Consider the following 16,531-nt stretch of genomic DNA (forward strand, 5'->3'; position numbering starts at 1 on the left):
GTCTTGAGAATTCTTGGGGTTTGGTCAAAAGTTGGGGCTGGTGTTGGAAACTTGGCTGTCGCCCCGTGTTGACAGCAGGGGGGGTGACTGTGTTTCTGCAGGAGGAATATCAGAGTGAAGGCATCAGTTGGCACAACATTGACTACACTGACAATGTGGGCTGCATCCACCTCATCAGCAAGAAGCCCACTGGACTCTTTCATCTCCTGGACGAGGAAAGCAAGTACGACAGACCAGTGGAGGGGTACAGGGGCAGGGCTACTGGGTGTGTGCATGGGCCTCTGCTTGCCTGTCTGTTTCTGCCTCTGCTTTCGAGTGTGGGTATTTGTGAATGTAGGTAGAGGTGTGTGCGCATGTAAACTAGTCCGGGTGTGTATATGTAGAGGTATGTGTATACTAAATTGTGTGTGTGTGTGTGTGTGTGTGTGTGTGTGTGTGTGTGTGTGTGTAGAGATCTACACACGTGTCTGTAGGTCTGTATGCATGTGTCTGTGTATGTCAGTGTGTGCGTGCAGGTCTCTGCATGTATATGTAGGGTTGTGTGTGTATGTATGTAGATTTCTGTGTGTGTGCAGATCTATGTGGGCAGATCTCTGCATGTCTATGTGGCAGGTGTGTGTATGTATATAGGTTGTGTGTGTGTCAGTGTCTTTATGCAGGTCTGTGAGTGTGCAGGTCTCTGCGTGTATGTTGGTGTCTGTTTGTGCGGGTCTATGGTGGTATGTGTGTCAGTGTCAGTCAGTGCAGGTCTGTCTGTGCTCATCTCTGCTGGACAATGTTGGGGAGTGTGTGTGTGTGTGTGTGTGTGTGAAGGTCTTTGTGTGTGCTGGTCTCTGTCCATGTGTATGCTGGGCACTGTGTGTGTGTGTAAATGAGTGGTTTGGCATCTGTGGGTGTGTAGGTCTGTGGATGTGTGTGTGTGTGTGTGTGTGCATTTGTACTGTATGTCGGCATCTCTATGTGTGCATGTATCAGTCTGGTGCATGTGTTCTGGCCTGTTTCTGAGGTGGATAGGGGAGAATGTTTTCGCTCACACTGACTTGGGTCCTGTTCCGGTTCCAGCTTCCCCCACGCCACCAATCAGACCCTCCTGGCCAAGTTAAAGCAGCAGCACGAGGACAATCGCTACTTTGTGGGGACACCAGTGATGGAGCCAGCCTTCATCATTCAGCACTTCGCGGGCAGAGTCAAGTACCAGATCAAGGTGCGAACACACCCCCGAGGCTTGGGCCTCAATGTTTCTCCCTGCCTCTTGGCAAATACTCTTTCTTTGTTGGAACACAGAGCATTGAGTTGTGGAGTTGTACAGCCAAGAAACAGGCCTTCAGTCTGTGCCATCCGCTGTGTATTTACACAAATCCCATGCCTGAATTAATCCCATATCCCTCACACAGAAGCCTCAATGATAACCACGTTTGGCCAAAAATGCAGAATGTGTCTGTCTCGTCGTCCCACACCCTACCCGTTACCCCCCCATCTCACCCCCACCCCTGCTATTCCTTCTCCCATATTCCACACTCACCACCCCTGCCATTCCCCTTTTTTTTTCTTTGGCTTGGCTTCGCGGACGAAGATTTATGGAGGGGGTAAAAGTCCACGTCAGCTGCAGGCTTGTTTGTGGCTGACAAGTCCGATGCGGGACAGGCAGACACGGTTGCAGCGGCTGCAGGGGAAAATTGGTTGGTTGGGGTTGGGTGTTGGGTTTTTCCTCCTTTGCCTTTTGTCAGTGAGGTGGGCTCTGCGGTCTTCTTCAAAGGAGGTTGCTGCCCGCCAAACTGTGAGGCGCCAAGATGCACGGTTTGAGGCGATATCAGCCCACTGGCGGTGGTCAATGTGGCAGGCACCAAGAGATTTCTTTAGGCAGTCCTTGTACCTCTTCTTTGGTGCACCTCTGTCACGGTGGCCAGTGGAGAGCTCGCCATATAACACGATCTTGGGAAGGCGATGGTCCTCCATTCTGGAGACGTGACCCACCCAGCGCAGCTGGATCTTCAGCAGCGTGGACTCGATGCTGTCGACCTCTGCCATCTCGAGTACTTCGATGTTAGGGATGAAAGCGCTCCAATGGATGTTGAGGATGGAGCGGAGACAACGCTGGTGGAAGCGTTCTAGGAGCCGTAGGTGATGCCGGTAGAGGACCCATGATTCGGAGCCGAACAGGAGTGTGGGTATGACAACGGCTCTGTATACGCTTATCTTTGTGAGGTTTTTCAGTTGGTTGTTTTTCCAGACTCTTTTGTGTAGTCTTCCAAAGGCGCTATTTGCCTTGGCGTGTCTGTTGTCTATCTCATTGTCGATCCTTGCATCTGATGAAATGGTGCAGCCGAGATAGGTAAACTGGTTGACCGTTTTGAGTTTTGTGTGCCCGATGGAGATGTGGGGGGGCTGGTAGTCATGGTGGGGAGCTGGCTGATGGAGGACCTCAGTTTTCTTCAGGCTGACTTCCAGGCCAAACATTTTGGCAGTTTCTGCAAAGCAGGACGTCAAGCGCTGAAGAGCTGGCTCTGAATGGGCAACTAAAGCGGCATCGTTTGCAAAGAGTAGTTCACGGACAAGTTTCTCTTGTGTCTTGGTGTGAGCGTGCAGGCGCCTCAGATTGAAGAGACTGCCATCCGTGCGGTACCGGATGTAAACAGCGTCTTCATTGTTGGGGTCTTTCATGGCTTGGTTCAGCATCATGCTGAAGAAGATTGAAAAGAGGGTTGGTGCGAGAACACAGCCTTGCTTCACGCCATTGTTAATGGAGAAGGGTTCAGAGAGCTCATTGCTGTATCTGACCCGACCTTGTTGGTTTTCGTGCAGTTGGATAATCATGTTGAGGAACTTTGGGGGACATCCGATGCGCTCTAGTATTTGCCAAAGCCCTTTCCTGCTCACGGTGTCGAAGGCTTTGGTGAGGTCAACAAAGGTGATGTAGAGTCCTTTGTTTTGTTCTCTGCACTTTTCTTGGAGCTGTCTGAGGGCAAAGACCATGTCAGTAGTTCCTCTGTTTGCGCGAAAGCCGCACTGTGATTCTGGGAGAATATTCTCGGCGACACTAGGTATTATTCTATTTAGTAGAATCCTAGCGAAGATTTTGCCTGCATCCCCCTTACCACCCTTCCATCACCCCCACCCCGCCATCTTCCCACCACTGCTGTCCCTTCTCCCACATCCAACACTCTCCAACTCCCTCACTCCCACTGTCCTTCCATTCCCGCTGTCCCTCCTCCCATTTCCCACCCCCGCCACCTCCATCCCCCCTCACTCCCATCCCTCCACATTCCATCTCCCCACCCTGACATTCCCCCCCCCCCACCCAAACTGGAACTCCCTCTTTCCCTCTTCCCTGAATTCGTCTGTTTAAAGCTTCTCTCGGTGAAATTTTTCCACCACAGGACTTCCGGGAGAAGAACACTGATTTTATGCGACCGGATATCGTGGCTCTCCTGAGGAGCAGCGACAGTGCTTTTATCCGTGAATTGATTGGGATGGATCCAATATCCGTGTTCCGCTGGGCCACTCTTCGGGCTGTGATCCGAGCCACAGCTGCATTCACACAGGCGGCACAGCAGCGGGCAAAGAAAGCTACCCTGGGTACGCACTGGCCGAGGCCAAACCACTCATATACCCACACACACACACACACACACACACACACACACACACCACAGGAGGTGGCTGGTCACAGGCATCCGGGTAGGGGGAGCGGGTAATTGGCTCGTGCGTGGCTGGATTTTAGCAGCAGCAGTAGTGGGCTGTCGGGTTTGGTCGTAGAAGCGGAGTGTGTGGTTGTTCTTGGAGATGAGAGGTTTGTTCTTGCCTGTGCTAATTCTGCTTCTTCCTTCATAGGGTTAATACGTTCCGTGACCCGCATTCCACTCGGCGAGATGCAGCGACCAAATACACCAATAGAGAAGGTCTACCGGTAATGCTGCTTGGATGGATTGTGTGTAGGGTGGAAGCAGGCTGACCCTTTCAGTACCAGCCATGGTTGGGCTAGCATCATTCAATGATACAGTTGTCTGGTTAACATGGCGAGATAGTACAGTATGGCACGGGAACAGGCCCTTTGTCTGTGCGAGCGCAATGCCCAAATGAAACCCAAACTCCATGCACTTGATAGAGATCCATCCCCTTTCATGGTCTTGTGCCTTCCCAGAACCCTCTAACGCTGTGATTGTTTGGCGCGGGGCAACAGTTGCATTGTTGTGTGGGAGGCATGGGGTCAGCCCATGAAAAGGGATGTTTAAAATGTATTTATACATTGGAAGGATGCATACGTCTCAGACAATGCTGGCATTTATTATCCATCCACCTGTTATTGGCCACACGGTGATGAGGTAGCAAGAGGCCACCAACCAAATTGTTGGATCCGCTGTTGCATGTAGGCAGATCGGATAAAGATGGCAGACGTTCTTCCCAGGAGAACGTTAGTGATCCACGTGGGATTATTTTTGCAAGAATCCAGAGTTGCTGTTATTTGTGAACTTTAAATCCCCGATTTTTTTTTTTCTCTTTGACATGTTGGTAATGAGTCCCATGGATTGCACTGTCCCCCAAAAGCTGTTGATGTTCAGTCCTTGAGTGGCTAGAGTGAGGGATGTTTTTGGACTGAGGGAGCAGATTGAGAGTTATTGGTTGGTGATGGAGCTGTAAGCTATGTTATTGATGTTTTTTGTATTCAAGTATTTTAAGTACATGCGTACTTAAAATGTTCCGGGTGTGTTTTGCTGTGTGTGCATGGGTTAGAATGCTTGGTTCTCACTGGAGCCAGCTTCCTGGCCTCAGCCTCCATTGAGCTGCTCCCTCTGGTGGCAGGCCACAGTCCTGCAGCAGTGCTATTCGATTGCCTGAGCCCCAATTGGGCAAAAAAAAAGGATCTGTTAGAACAGAGAAAATTACAGCACAGTACAGGCCTTTTGGGCCTGTATCACCACAATCAAATTTTTCCTTACCTCACACCCATAACCACGGTTAGCGTAGTGGTTAACGCAATGCTGTAAAAGAACCAATGACCTGTGCTCAAATCCGATGCTGACTATAAAGAGTTTGTCCATTCACCCAGTACCTGCATCAGTTTCCTCTGGGTGCTCTGGTTTCCACCTACCCATCAAAAACGTACGAAGGTTGCAGGTCAATTGGACAGCATGGTCTCTTGGGCCAAAAGGGCCTGTTATTGGGCTGTATGTCTAAAACCCTCTATTTTTCTTGCATCCATGTACCTATCTTAGAGTCTTCTGACTGCCCCCATTGTACCAGCTACTGTTGGATTTGTCCTGCCACTTCAGTGGGCTGTTCTCCATCCCTTTGACTATAATTACACATCCTTTTAATCCAGGAGGACCTGTTAAACTGCTTTCTGGAAATGCAATGGGGGGAAAATAAAATGTTTGACTGCAAGCTATTTATCAGGCTGTTGGGACGGTGACCGCCAGCTTGATCATTTGGGATAGACTTCCAGGGATAGGTTTAGGAGGGAATTACATTGCCCATTTAGACCAAGGCCTGGCAACAAGGTGGATGAACTGGGGCTTTTTCAACAGTCAGGGAATGACATAGCCATTTTAACATTGTCATTCTATACTTATAGAATTTGGTCCGTTTCTTAAACTGGGTTGATGGGATTTGAACTCTTAATATCTGGATTACTGTTCCAGGATGGTACTCTTGGTTCTGCTGGTGTTTCGAGGTGATCCTAGAGAAATCATTCCTCTAAATTCTGTGCGCTCGAGAGAAAGAGGTTATTTCTGCTTTGAATCAGTAAATGTGACCATTGGCACCACTTCTGCCATTTTTATTCTGATAAAACAGCTGGTGAATGTACGTCCTCCCTCGCACCCATGGCCTTTACAGAGGGACTGAGGGATTACTATGACCTTGGGTGCTCAGTCCGACCTCGTGTCCCGGCACGTTTCGCAGCAGTTCTGTGCTCCATTTGTCATTTGAAAGTACTTGTAGAGTCCTTTGAAGCCCACTTTGCTTGTGACAACAGCAAGAAGAAAGGAAGGTGTCATTCTTCTTCAGCGGAGCCACTGATCCAAGCCAACATTCTCTGCACTCACACTGCCTCCTGATCATTCAGAACGGAAGCAAAGCAAGATCCAAGCAAAGAATTACATCAGTCCAGTCCCCTTTCTGTTCACTTCTGTTGAACAAGAGCGAAATATTCACCAAGTCCCCATATCATTGCTCACATTTTGTCAAATTCCTTCCTCACATCCCCACCTCCATTTCACATTTCTTTCAACATTTTAAAGACTTTGACTGCTATTTTCTAAACCAGAGGTTCTCAACTTTTTTCTTTCTGCTCACATACCACTTTAAGTACTCCCTAAGCCATAGGTGCTCTGTGATTAGTAAGGGATTGCTTAAGGTGGGATGGGAAGGTTGAGAATCACTGCTCTAGACCCAATTGTTACTGAAATATTTGCTTGAGAAAAATTGTCATTGGTCCATTTCCTTTGGAGTTATTAAACCAAGCACAAAACGAGTCAATGAGGTACGATTAACTCGTTAGATTTCAACCTTTTTTCTTTCCACTCACATTCCACCTTAAGCAATCCCTCACTAATCACAGAGCACCGATGGCATAGGGAATACTTAAAGTGGGATGTGAGTGGAAAGAGAAAGGTTAAGAACCACTGCACTAAACACAAGGGAACTACAACCTTCCTTAATACGATTCTGATGTATTTCAAGGACAATGTTACCTCTGGAAGGGGGTTCCAGCCTTGGAGCCAGACCTAATCCTTGTATTCCAAGTCTCTTTAGCTGAGGAGCTGCATCCAAGCATTCACCTTCCAACTTATCTAGTGGAACTCTGTTTTTAATTAAAAAAAATTTAGACCTACAGCGCAGTAACGGGCCCCTCTCAGCCCATGAGCTCGTGCTGGCCCATTACATCCCATTGACCTACAGTCCTCGTAGGTTTTGAAGGGTGGGAGGAAACCAGAGCACCTGGAGGAAACCCACGCAGACACAAAGGGATCGTCCTTACAGACAGAACCCAATCCTGAGCGCTGTAACAGTGTGGCGCTAACTGTCCTGCCCTTTCCATTTGGGTTGTGAGATTTTGGAATGCTCTGCTCCAGCACAGATGGAAGTGGTAGACACTGACCAAATCTGAGTTGTAATTGGTGCTGTTTACCGGTGTCAGTAGTCCTCACAGCCTAGCCCCTCGCTGGAGATTCAGGTTCATCTATCTTCAGGGGTCTCTGGCAGGTGACATTTAGAAGTTCAAGTGAGAGGATTCTGATCTTTTTTCCCCCCCTTCCCCCATCACCACTCCCCCCTTCCCACATCACCACCAGGCAGTGTCAGTGGGTAGTGGGAATTTAGACCTACAGCGCAGTAACGGGCCCCTCTCAGCCCATGAGCTCGTGCTGGCCCATTACATCCCATTGACCTACAGTCCTCGTAGGTTTTGAAGGGTGGGAGGAAACCAGAGCACCTGGAGGAAACCCACGCAGACACAAAGGGATCGTCCTTACAGACAGAACCCAATCCAGTTAACCACAGTGCTGCACCTCTGGGGTAAGGAGATGGAATTTCACACCTTTGGATTTTCTCTTTACCTGGTGCCTCCATGGAATCAAGGGCTGCGGTGAGTACCATTGGGAATGGAGAGTGTGGGCTGTGGGAACGATGCCTTGGGCTCGTGGTGCCGGTGGCAAACACCAGTCCGCAAACAGCCTCTGGGCCCAAGGTTGTCCATTTCAAAGTTTAATCCTCCTCAGAACAATGTTGAATGAATTGGTGTTTTCCATAACTAGGTTCACCAAGAAAGGTGACATTTGCGTGCTTTTTTTTATTGTGGGAGGTGCCCATCCCAGTGGTGTAAGAGTTGAATGCATTCTGTCTGCTTGCAGCGGGTTCTTTTAGGGGAAAATATTGCCAGGTTCATCAATTTTGCTGCTGTTCTGGGATTCGAACGTGTGATCTCTGCCAGGCTGGTATCTGAACCACCCCTATTTGGAGCTGGATGATGTTGGAACTTTTGTCAATTGCATGCAACTCTCTCAGAACACTGCTGGGTGTGGGAATCCCAAGCAAATCAGCTGGCATTGTTGCCGTGGTGACAGCTCTGCTGGTAAACTGTTGTGCACCTTTTTGGTCCTCTCTCAACCTCTCCTTTCCTCTTTCTTTCCCCGGAATGGCTTACTAGTGACTTGCATGCCCAGGTGATGAACAGTATTCGGGGACGGGTTCAGTACATTGACAACCCTCACGGCCACCTCAAACCACTGAGATGCCTTGAGAGACCCCACAGCCACTTTGTGTGAGTTTCCTTTTGGATGTTGCTTCCTCTAGCCGCCTGCTTTCAGGTCAGTTTCTTGGGGTCTTCTGTCTGAGTGTAAGGGAATGGCGAGATGCTGGAGGTTTCATGGGCATCCGATAAATAGGGCTGTGTCCTGGCTGCTTGAAGCTCTGCTTCTTCCTATCCAATTGTCAGAAAGAAACGCTGGTCTCCACAACAGCAGGAGGCTTGGGTGGAGAGAGTGGAGATGAGGTTGAGGGGCTGGAAGGCAAGGAGGATGATGGCAGTGGAGTGGATATGAGATGAGAGGGGTTGAGTGGGAGGAAAGGAGGAAGGAGTGACACATAGGGAAGAGCAGGATAGGGAATAGGGCAATGGCAGGGGATGAGGGAGGGTGAGGTAGATGGGCAGGTACTGGTGGGAGAGATAGGGTGAAAGGGAGAGCAAAGAGGGTAAAGGTGAAGGAGAGGTTGGGAGGGGAGGGTTGACACTTGCCTGCTCTCCCTTCAGTGATAAGTGGAGGGAAGATTGGGGAGGCAGAGAGCCCAGTCGGATGTGGTGACTCCCAGGGGAAGGACACCAATGGCAACTGCACAGAGAAAAGGTGGAAGGCCAATGGCAGATCAAGAGGGCAGCGTTTTCAGGACAGAGTCATTTCAATGTCCCACTTCAGGCCGTTCACAATGCCTTTGGCCATTCAGTTGATCTCTGACCCGAGGCTCTCCTCTGTCAGGTAGCCGAGTATATTTTTAATTTATGAATCCCACTCTCTGATCTGCCTATTTCAGCCTATCAGCATCTTGCTTGCTGCACCCTTGTGCCTGCTTCATGCTGCTTGCTGATTGGACTAACCCTTGCCACAATCATTTGTAAAAAAGAAACACTTTGGTATCTCAACAGGAAAAATAAAGGTTTGAAACAGAAGCTGGTTATTCCCAAGGTAAGTGTCCTCTTTAAATAAATCATTTAAATTTTTAATGAATGTTTCTGATTGACATTCTTGTTAGAATGTGATTTTTTTTAAAAATCCATAACGTAATGGCCATAGGGACCCCTTCAGCATCAACTCTTGTAATTGGAAGAATCAATTCTAGCCCTGTCATTGGCTGTAATGACAGCCAGTAACAAATGAACAAAGATTCTTGTGTTAACTTCTAAATATTAAATTAATACATATTAATGGATGAATATTTAAAGGACAATGCTAGCCTCTATTGAAGCTCTACGATCCAAACTACTTTTGTAGGGCATTATCAGTAACCACAGAGACAAGCTAAGGAAACGATAGGCTTTAATACACAGAAGAACCTTGCTGGCCCGAATCCCAGGATTGGAATGGCGGCAAGGGAAAGATGGCTCAACCTTTATGGCCCAGGACCACGGGGGAGGAGTCATAGGGTATGAGTATTCTGCGGGCGGGCCAGCTCCATATATACCACCAACAATGATAACTATATAAAATGGAGGAAACATATCACCACAACATTTAAATTCGGAGAAGGATTGTAGAGAGGACAATTTCACTAAAATTTCTTTGAATGGTTGTTTGAGGAGTTTGGGCCTCGGCTCAATGGAATTGATAATGAGTTCTATTGTCACACGCATTGTACGTCGTACATGTGCCCAAAATTCTTACCTGCTGCAGCCAGACGGGTCCTTCGAAAGAAAAATTATAAAAGTAAACTAATTGAAGAACATATTAAAAACAATAAATGCATCAAAAAGATAATATTCATAATAATCCCAGTTTAAAATAGTGGCGTAATCGTGCAGACAGTCCATTATTAGGGAAGTTCAAGAGTCGGATAGCTACAGAAAAAAAAAGATCTGAAGGGCTCAAGCCCAAAATGTTGGTTATATCTCTTTATCCTTAGCTACATAAAGTTTGCTGTTTGACCTGCTAAGTTTCTCCAGCTCTGTTTTTTTTCAATCAGGGTGTCTGCAGACTTTTGTGCTTTAAAAACTGGTTCAGGATTCTACACCTTCTGCCAGAAGGTAGCCCCGTGAGAAGAGGTCGATAGGGGTTCTTTATGAATTGGGGGAGAGGTGCCTTTAGTGAGTTGTGCAAGATTACAAATGTGATTGACAGGGTAGGAGCTGGGGTAATGTTTCCCCCTGTGCGTGGGGGGAGGGGGGAATGTAGTACTGGTCCTCCAGATGTGTTACAAACTTCCACCGCTCCCAAAGAGTAATAGTCTAATTAAAGGCAGATCTGACCTTGTGTTTCCTTGCAGGTCTCTATCACAGAAAGCTGACGATGGCAAGTCATTCCGAATGTTTAAGGATAAGGTAGACAGATATTTGGCAGATCAGGTTAGGAACAGGAAAATATTCCTTTTCTAGGGATCAATGAGGTCTGTTCTGTGCCAGCTTCATTGTCCCAGGTTGCAACTGAGTAGGTGAGAAATCCATGGACCGATTCTCCCATCCTGGAGTTGCTGACCCTCTCAGTTAGGTTTTTTTGATTGGACATCAAAGTTCCAAGTTTAATTTTCCACCATTCCCAAGTGGTATCTAAACCTGTGACTGATTGACCAGGGGTGGTCGAAGCCGGCCATGATGCAAAATTGGCTGTACCCCCCCCTCCCCCCAACCTCAATTGTTGCTGTCTTGATAAAGATGCCTTAGCTCTGCTCAACCAAATTTGCAATGTTTTTGTTCCTCACCTCCCTCCCCACCCTTCCCCAGAACCTCATTGACTCGAGCTCCTTAAAGCACATTGTGGGCATGACTCTCCACGACCGAACCACCAAGTCCTTGCTGCATTTGCACAAGAAGAAGAAGCCGCCCAGTATCAGTGCACAGTTCCAGGTGAGTGTGTTGCACACCTTGTTATTGAACTCAGATGGATGGGAAGGGTAGAGGGGGCTTGACAATGTATCTAACATGGACTATCCCAAGGTCAAAGTTCAGATTTATTGTCAGAGTACCAACATCCCTGAGATTCTTTTCCTGTGGGCAAGGCAGAATTACCACTTATTGGTAGTCCAAAAAAAAACTATACACAACATACACATGGAAACAAATTTAAAAATGTAAACAAACTGACTGCAACAGAGAGAGAAAAAAAATAAAGTTCAAAAGTAAGAGCCCTTAAATGAGACTCTGATTGAGTTGTTGTTGAGGAGTCTGATGGTGGAGTTGTCTGAAGGAAGGGTGCTTTATTTTGGCTGAGCTGAGCCTGCCACAGAGTCATTGAGTCGTACAGCATGGCCCTTCGGTACAACACGTTAACCTTGAACCTACATCAATCCTATTTTTTTTACTCCCCCATGTTAACAACAATAGCACACACCCACCCTCTTCCCCCTCATCCCCCCCTCCCACCCTTCCTGTAGATTCCATCACTATATGAGACAATTCATGCAGACCAATGAAAAGTGGTTGAGATGTGGAAGGAAATGCCTGCAGTCACAGGGAGAATGTGCAACCCCCACATAGAGAAGTTGGAATCAACTCTGGGTGTCTGGCAGGGAGTGTGTGAAGGGTCGTGGAGACGGAGCCTCACTCTATATCAGGTGAAGCATTTTCCACACACTGATAACTGGTTCTGCTTGGTTCTTCAGTCCTCTCTGAATAAGCTGATGGAAGCACTGGGCAAAGCTGAGCCTTTCTTCATTCGATGTATTCGCTCAAACGCCAAAAAGGTGAGGAATGCCGTTGGGAGCAGCAGGACGCACTGGGACCATCCATACCGTGGATTTGTCAGAGTCACGGACAGTGTCGGGGTCGGAGGGAAGTTGCTGGGGGGATTGGGAATTCCTCAGCATGAGCTTTTCCATTGGGTGCTCTGATATGGGCTTCAAAATTCTCAAACCTTGTCAGAGTTGACCCTGAGTAACCTTTCCCGATCTAAGGATCTAAAGTCCCTCGTATCTAGGGAAATAGTTAATACTGTAACTTCATCAAAAATGGTAGTGGCATGTTTCCGGAAACAAGACCGGGATAATGGCTAGACGGTGTACTTTATTTCCCAGTGGAGCTATATCCCCCAGTACTGTATCATGGTGTTATACACTGACAGTACTGTACCGATCAGTACATTACCCCAGTGTTATACATTGACATAGCTGTACCCATCAGTACTGTACCCCGGTGTTGTACAGTGGAACCCACCAGTACAACACTAAATGTTAACCAATGACAGGCCTGCCCCTATCAGTGCTTCACCCATTTTGCAATGTGATTGTACCCAGCAGTAATGCCCCCAATTTTATACCAGATAAAATGTCTGCCAATGTGTGTTAAGTTTGGGGCTGCTGGTGTTTCAGATGATGTGATGTTGAAACCTGTACCACTGTGTGGGAGAACACTCTGCTCCAAGGGAATTGAACAGCCACTGGTGTCCTTGGCTGTATGGAGACACCATTCACAGCAGATGGACTTGGCTGCCTCACATGTGTGTCTGATGCTTGTCTGTTAATGACCGTCCTGCCTGTCTGTGCAGATGGAGCTGTGTTTCGATGATGACCTTGTACTGCAGCAGCTAAAGTACACGGGAATGCTGGAGACTGTCCGGATACGGCGCTCTGGATACAGTGCCAAATACACTTTCCAGGTACGGGGTGCTGGAAGGGGCTGTGGAAAGAAGTGATTCGAGATGGATTTATCTGGGGTCTGCTTGTCATGTACTTCTGCCTCTGACACCACCTCCCTGGAACTCCTGGCCCCTGGGGTGGGTGGGGGGGGGATTGATGGAATCACAAAGTTTACTGCTGGGGAGGAACCCATTTGACCTGTTGTGACTTAAGAAACACAATGACTGCAGGCACTGGAACCTTGAACAAACAATGAGCTGCTGGAGGAAATCAGTGGGCCAGGCAGCGTCCAACGAGCCTCGTTAAAGGATCCCGACCCAAAACGTTGACTGACCATTTCTACCCATGGATGCGGCCTGATCTGCTGACGTCCTTCAGCAGCTCATTCTTTGCTGCCCCATCGAACCTGCCATGACTGATTCCCTACTCATCTCTCCTTTAGTCGACATGTCACCGGCAAACCAGGAAGTGTTGTATTTGATTTCATCGGACAAATCTTTAGCTTGTGAACAGCTGGAGTGTGAGAACAGGATCTCTGCAGTGCCCCACTAGTCACAGCCTGGCAACATTACATGGAGTATAACAGTACAGTACAGCCCCATCAGCCCACAATGTTGTACCAACTTATGTAAACCTACTGAACAACCATTTAATCCTTTCCTACCTCGCACTCGTAACCCTTTATTTTTCTTACACCCATGTGTCCGAAGCATATTGCTCATTGCAGCACAGTACAGGCCCTTTGGCCCATGATGTTGTGCCGACCTATAAAAACCTACTCAACAATCTAAACCAGTGGTTTTCAAACTTTTTCTTTCCACTCACATACCACCTTAAATAATCCCTAAGCCATAGGTGCTCTGTGATTAGTAAGGTGGGAAATGTTTGAGAACCACTGCTCTAAACTCAATTGTTACTGAAATATTTTGCTTGAGAAAAATGGTTATTGCCCCATTTCCTTTGGAGTTCTGAAACTGTGCACATAATGAGTCAATGAGGTACGATTAAAACAGTGGGTTTCAAACTTTTTCTTTCCATCCATACACCACCTTAAGCAATCCATTACTAATCACAGAGCACTGATGGCATAGGGAATACTTAAAGTGGGATGTGAGTGAAAAGAAAAAGGTTGAAAACTACTGATATCAACCTTCCCTACCTCACACACATAACCCTCTAATTTTCTTGCATTCATGTGCCTGACTAAGAGTCTTTTAAATGTCCCTATTGTACCAGCCTCCACCACCACCCTGGCAATGCATTCCAGGCATCCACTACTCTCTGTGTGTAAAAAAAAAATTACCCTAACATCTCCCCTATAGAAGTCCTCTGTGGTGTTTGCTAGCCTTGCCTCTGGAAAAATGTGCTGGCTGTCTGCCCTATCTATACATATCTAAGAGCCATTTAAATGTCCCTATTGTACCATTATTCCTACTCTTTTTAACCTCTTCACCAGCAATTCCTTTCCCCTGTGTGTCTTATTCTGGGGATCCCATTTCCCAGTGAAAGCCTGGGGTTCCAGTGAGAGCCTGCCATTCCCCAGGAAGTATCAGAGTCCTGGGGCCGTCTGACCTCCTGTGATGCCAACCTCGACCTCTTACCTGTTTCCTGTTCCAGGAATTCAAGCACCAGTTCCAGGTGCTGCTCCCCAGGAATGCCGAGCCACTGCAGGAAGCTATCACTGTCTTGTTCAACAGGCTGGAGTTGGACAGGAATAACTGTCAGATTGGAAAGACCAAGGTAAGATCAGCACAGCCCTTGCACCAGCAGGATGTCCAAGGAAGGCAGTGATGTGGCAAAGACCAGAGCTGGCCAGATTGTTGCACTGGGCAGCTGTGCACAGGCGCTTGTAACACTAGGCGGCCTTGCTCTGCAAAGCAGCTCCATCTCCTGGTTTAAAGGGGTAATGAAGTCACTTGAACCAAGACTGATAGCATTTTGATGGGTTCCGCCCAGAAAGGGGTTACAGGGAACCCTGAGATGGTGGTGGAGGGGGCAGAGAAAAAAAGTTTGATTGTGTAAGCAAAGCACCCAGAACAGAAAATCTCCGATCCTACTCCAATGTGGAGACCTCATGGGAAAAAGTCACTTTAAATTAGAAAGGAACATAAAATAGTAAGACATTTTACAGATCCATTGATAATAAAAATGAAAGTTGAGGTGGAAATGGGGCATTAAATGGCAACATCAAAATGGTAGGATTATTAAATCGTTCTTGTTTCACTATTTGCCAGGGAGATAGAGCAGGTGATATTACCATAGAACATTACAGCACAGAAAACAGGTCCTTTGGCCGTTCTAGTCTGAGCTGAACTATTATTCTGCCTCGTCCCGCTGACCTGCTCCGTCCAAAGCCCTCCATACCCCTCCCGTCCACGTACCTGTCCAAATTTGTCTTGAATGTAAAAATTGACCACTTTCTGCATTGAACGTTGAAAATGGCCCGCATTCACTACTTGACTATCCTTGTACTAAAACACACCAAAATGCTGGAGGCACTTTAAAAGACTGTCTCCTCCCACCCTGCCATGTATATGCCTGCATTAGCTTGGGCAAACCTCTTCCCCATGGCTATCCCTTTGGAGGTAAAATATGTCATTGCTCTCAAAGTGACTAGCTCGCTGGACGACGAGATGATTGTTGAAATGAATGCATTTATTTTATTCTAATAATATATTAAAGAGATTTGTAAAATTTAGAGAATAAAATACTTGTCCAGAGGGTGCATCGGCCCATTATAAAACTATCCTGGGAAGAGATGGCAAACATTTTACTTCAAATATTCAATAATTCTTTGGGGAGGGGGGAAGCTGTCGTGCCAGATGATAACTAATACATCATTATCAAAATAGAATACAAGAATTATAGGCCAGTCAGCTTACCATTCAGGGTAGGAAAAATAATAGCAAACTTACTGAATAGTTGGCATTGATTCCAAAAGAGAAAATCTTGCTTACCCAACTTTATTGAACTTTTCTGGTGTTGTCAGAGGAAATAGACAATGGCAGTACAGTACTGTAATTTATCTAGATTTTCAAAAGGTCTTTGATAAGATTCTATATAATTGACTCATGAATAAGTTTAGAGAATAGAATTCAAGGGGTGTGCGGTGGAATGAGTCACGAGTTGGCTTCAGAACAGGAAGCAGAACTGTTCACAGGGAAAAGGCTGGGTAATGGCGTTCCACAAGCATTAGTGCTGTGACCGCTGCTGTTCACCGTTTAGTTTGTACCCAGGAATCAAAACCATAACGTCTAAACTTGTGGATGCCCAGATAGTCAGAACGGAGAACACAGCAGCAAATGAGAAGTTGACAATTTAAAAAGAAAACACCAAGAAATGTCAAATATCTGGCAAAGAAGTTCATGCTAATACATTGGAAACGTTTATGTAGGGAGGTCGTGTATTCCTTGGGAATAGGTGGGAGAGAGGAATGAAATACACCAATCTTTAAGCTGAACCAACTGTGCGACTTTAAAGGAACACTGTAATGACAAACGGGGTTACTTCAAAGTGGGAAAGTTATGCTTAAACCATAATGAACTCTTGTGAGACCACATTGCGCTGCTCATGCTTCAGCTGGTGACTGAGACTGCCAACATACTGTAGCTCCCAAAGCCTCTGTACTCAACCACCGCGGTCCAGACTAACCCTTTTCTGGCGTCCATGCCAACTCCATCTCCAGTTCCCACAACAACTTCCGCCTCCATGGCCGACACCTTGGATACCTCTGCTGCTGGATCCCACTGCCCCA

General features: G+C 47.1%; 1 protein-coding gene across 6 annotated transcripts in view; it reads left to right on the forward strand.

Annotated features, from left to right (window-relative positions):
• myo9b (myosin IXB) overlaps positions 1 to 16,531 on the forward strand; it is a 103,105-nt gene that overhangs the window by 59,010 nt on the left and 27,564 nt on the right. For 5 of the 6 annotated variants that reach the window (XM_069927828.1, XM_069927825.1, XM_069927824.1 and 2 more), the window contains 10 exons: positions 102 to 223; positions 1,063 to 1,204; positions 3,378 to 3,576; positions 3,832 to 3,907; positions 8,147 to 8,260; positions 9,140 to 9,179; positions 10,928 to 11,050; positions 11,806 to 11,886; positions 12,687 to 12,797; positions 14,395 to 14,517. In XM_069927828.1, the coding sequence (XP_069783929.1) occupies positions 102 to 223; positions 1,063 to 1,204; positions 3,378 to 3,576; positions 3,832 to 3,907; positions 8,147 to 8,260; positions 9,140 to 9,179; positions 10,928 to 11,050; positions 11,806 to 11,886; positions 12,687 to 12,797; positions 14,395 to 14,517 (1,131 nt within the window). The remainder of the gene's footprint in view (positions 1 to 101; positions 224 to 1,062; positions 1,205 to 3,377; positions 3,577 to 3,831; positions 3,908 to 8,146; positions 8,261 to 9,139; positions 9,180 to 10,927; positions 11,051 to 11,805; positions 11,887 to 12,686; positions 12,798 to 14,394; positions 14,518 to 16,531) is intronic. The other variant, XM_069927827.1, reaches the window with a different exon arrangement.

This window comes from Narcine bancroftii, chromosome 3 (assembly GCF_036971445.1).
Source record: "Narcine bancroftii isolate sNarBan1 chromosome 3, sNarBan1.hap1, whole genome shotgun sequence".
Classification (NCBI taxonomy): Eukaryota; Metazoa; Chordata; class Chondrichthyes; order Torpediniformes; family Narcinidae; genus Narcine; species Narcine bancroftii.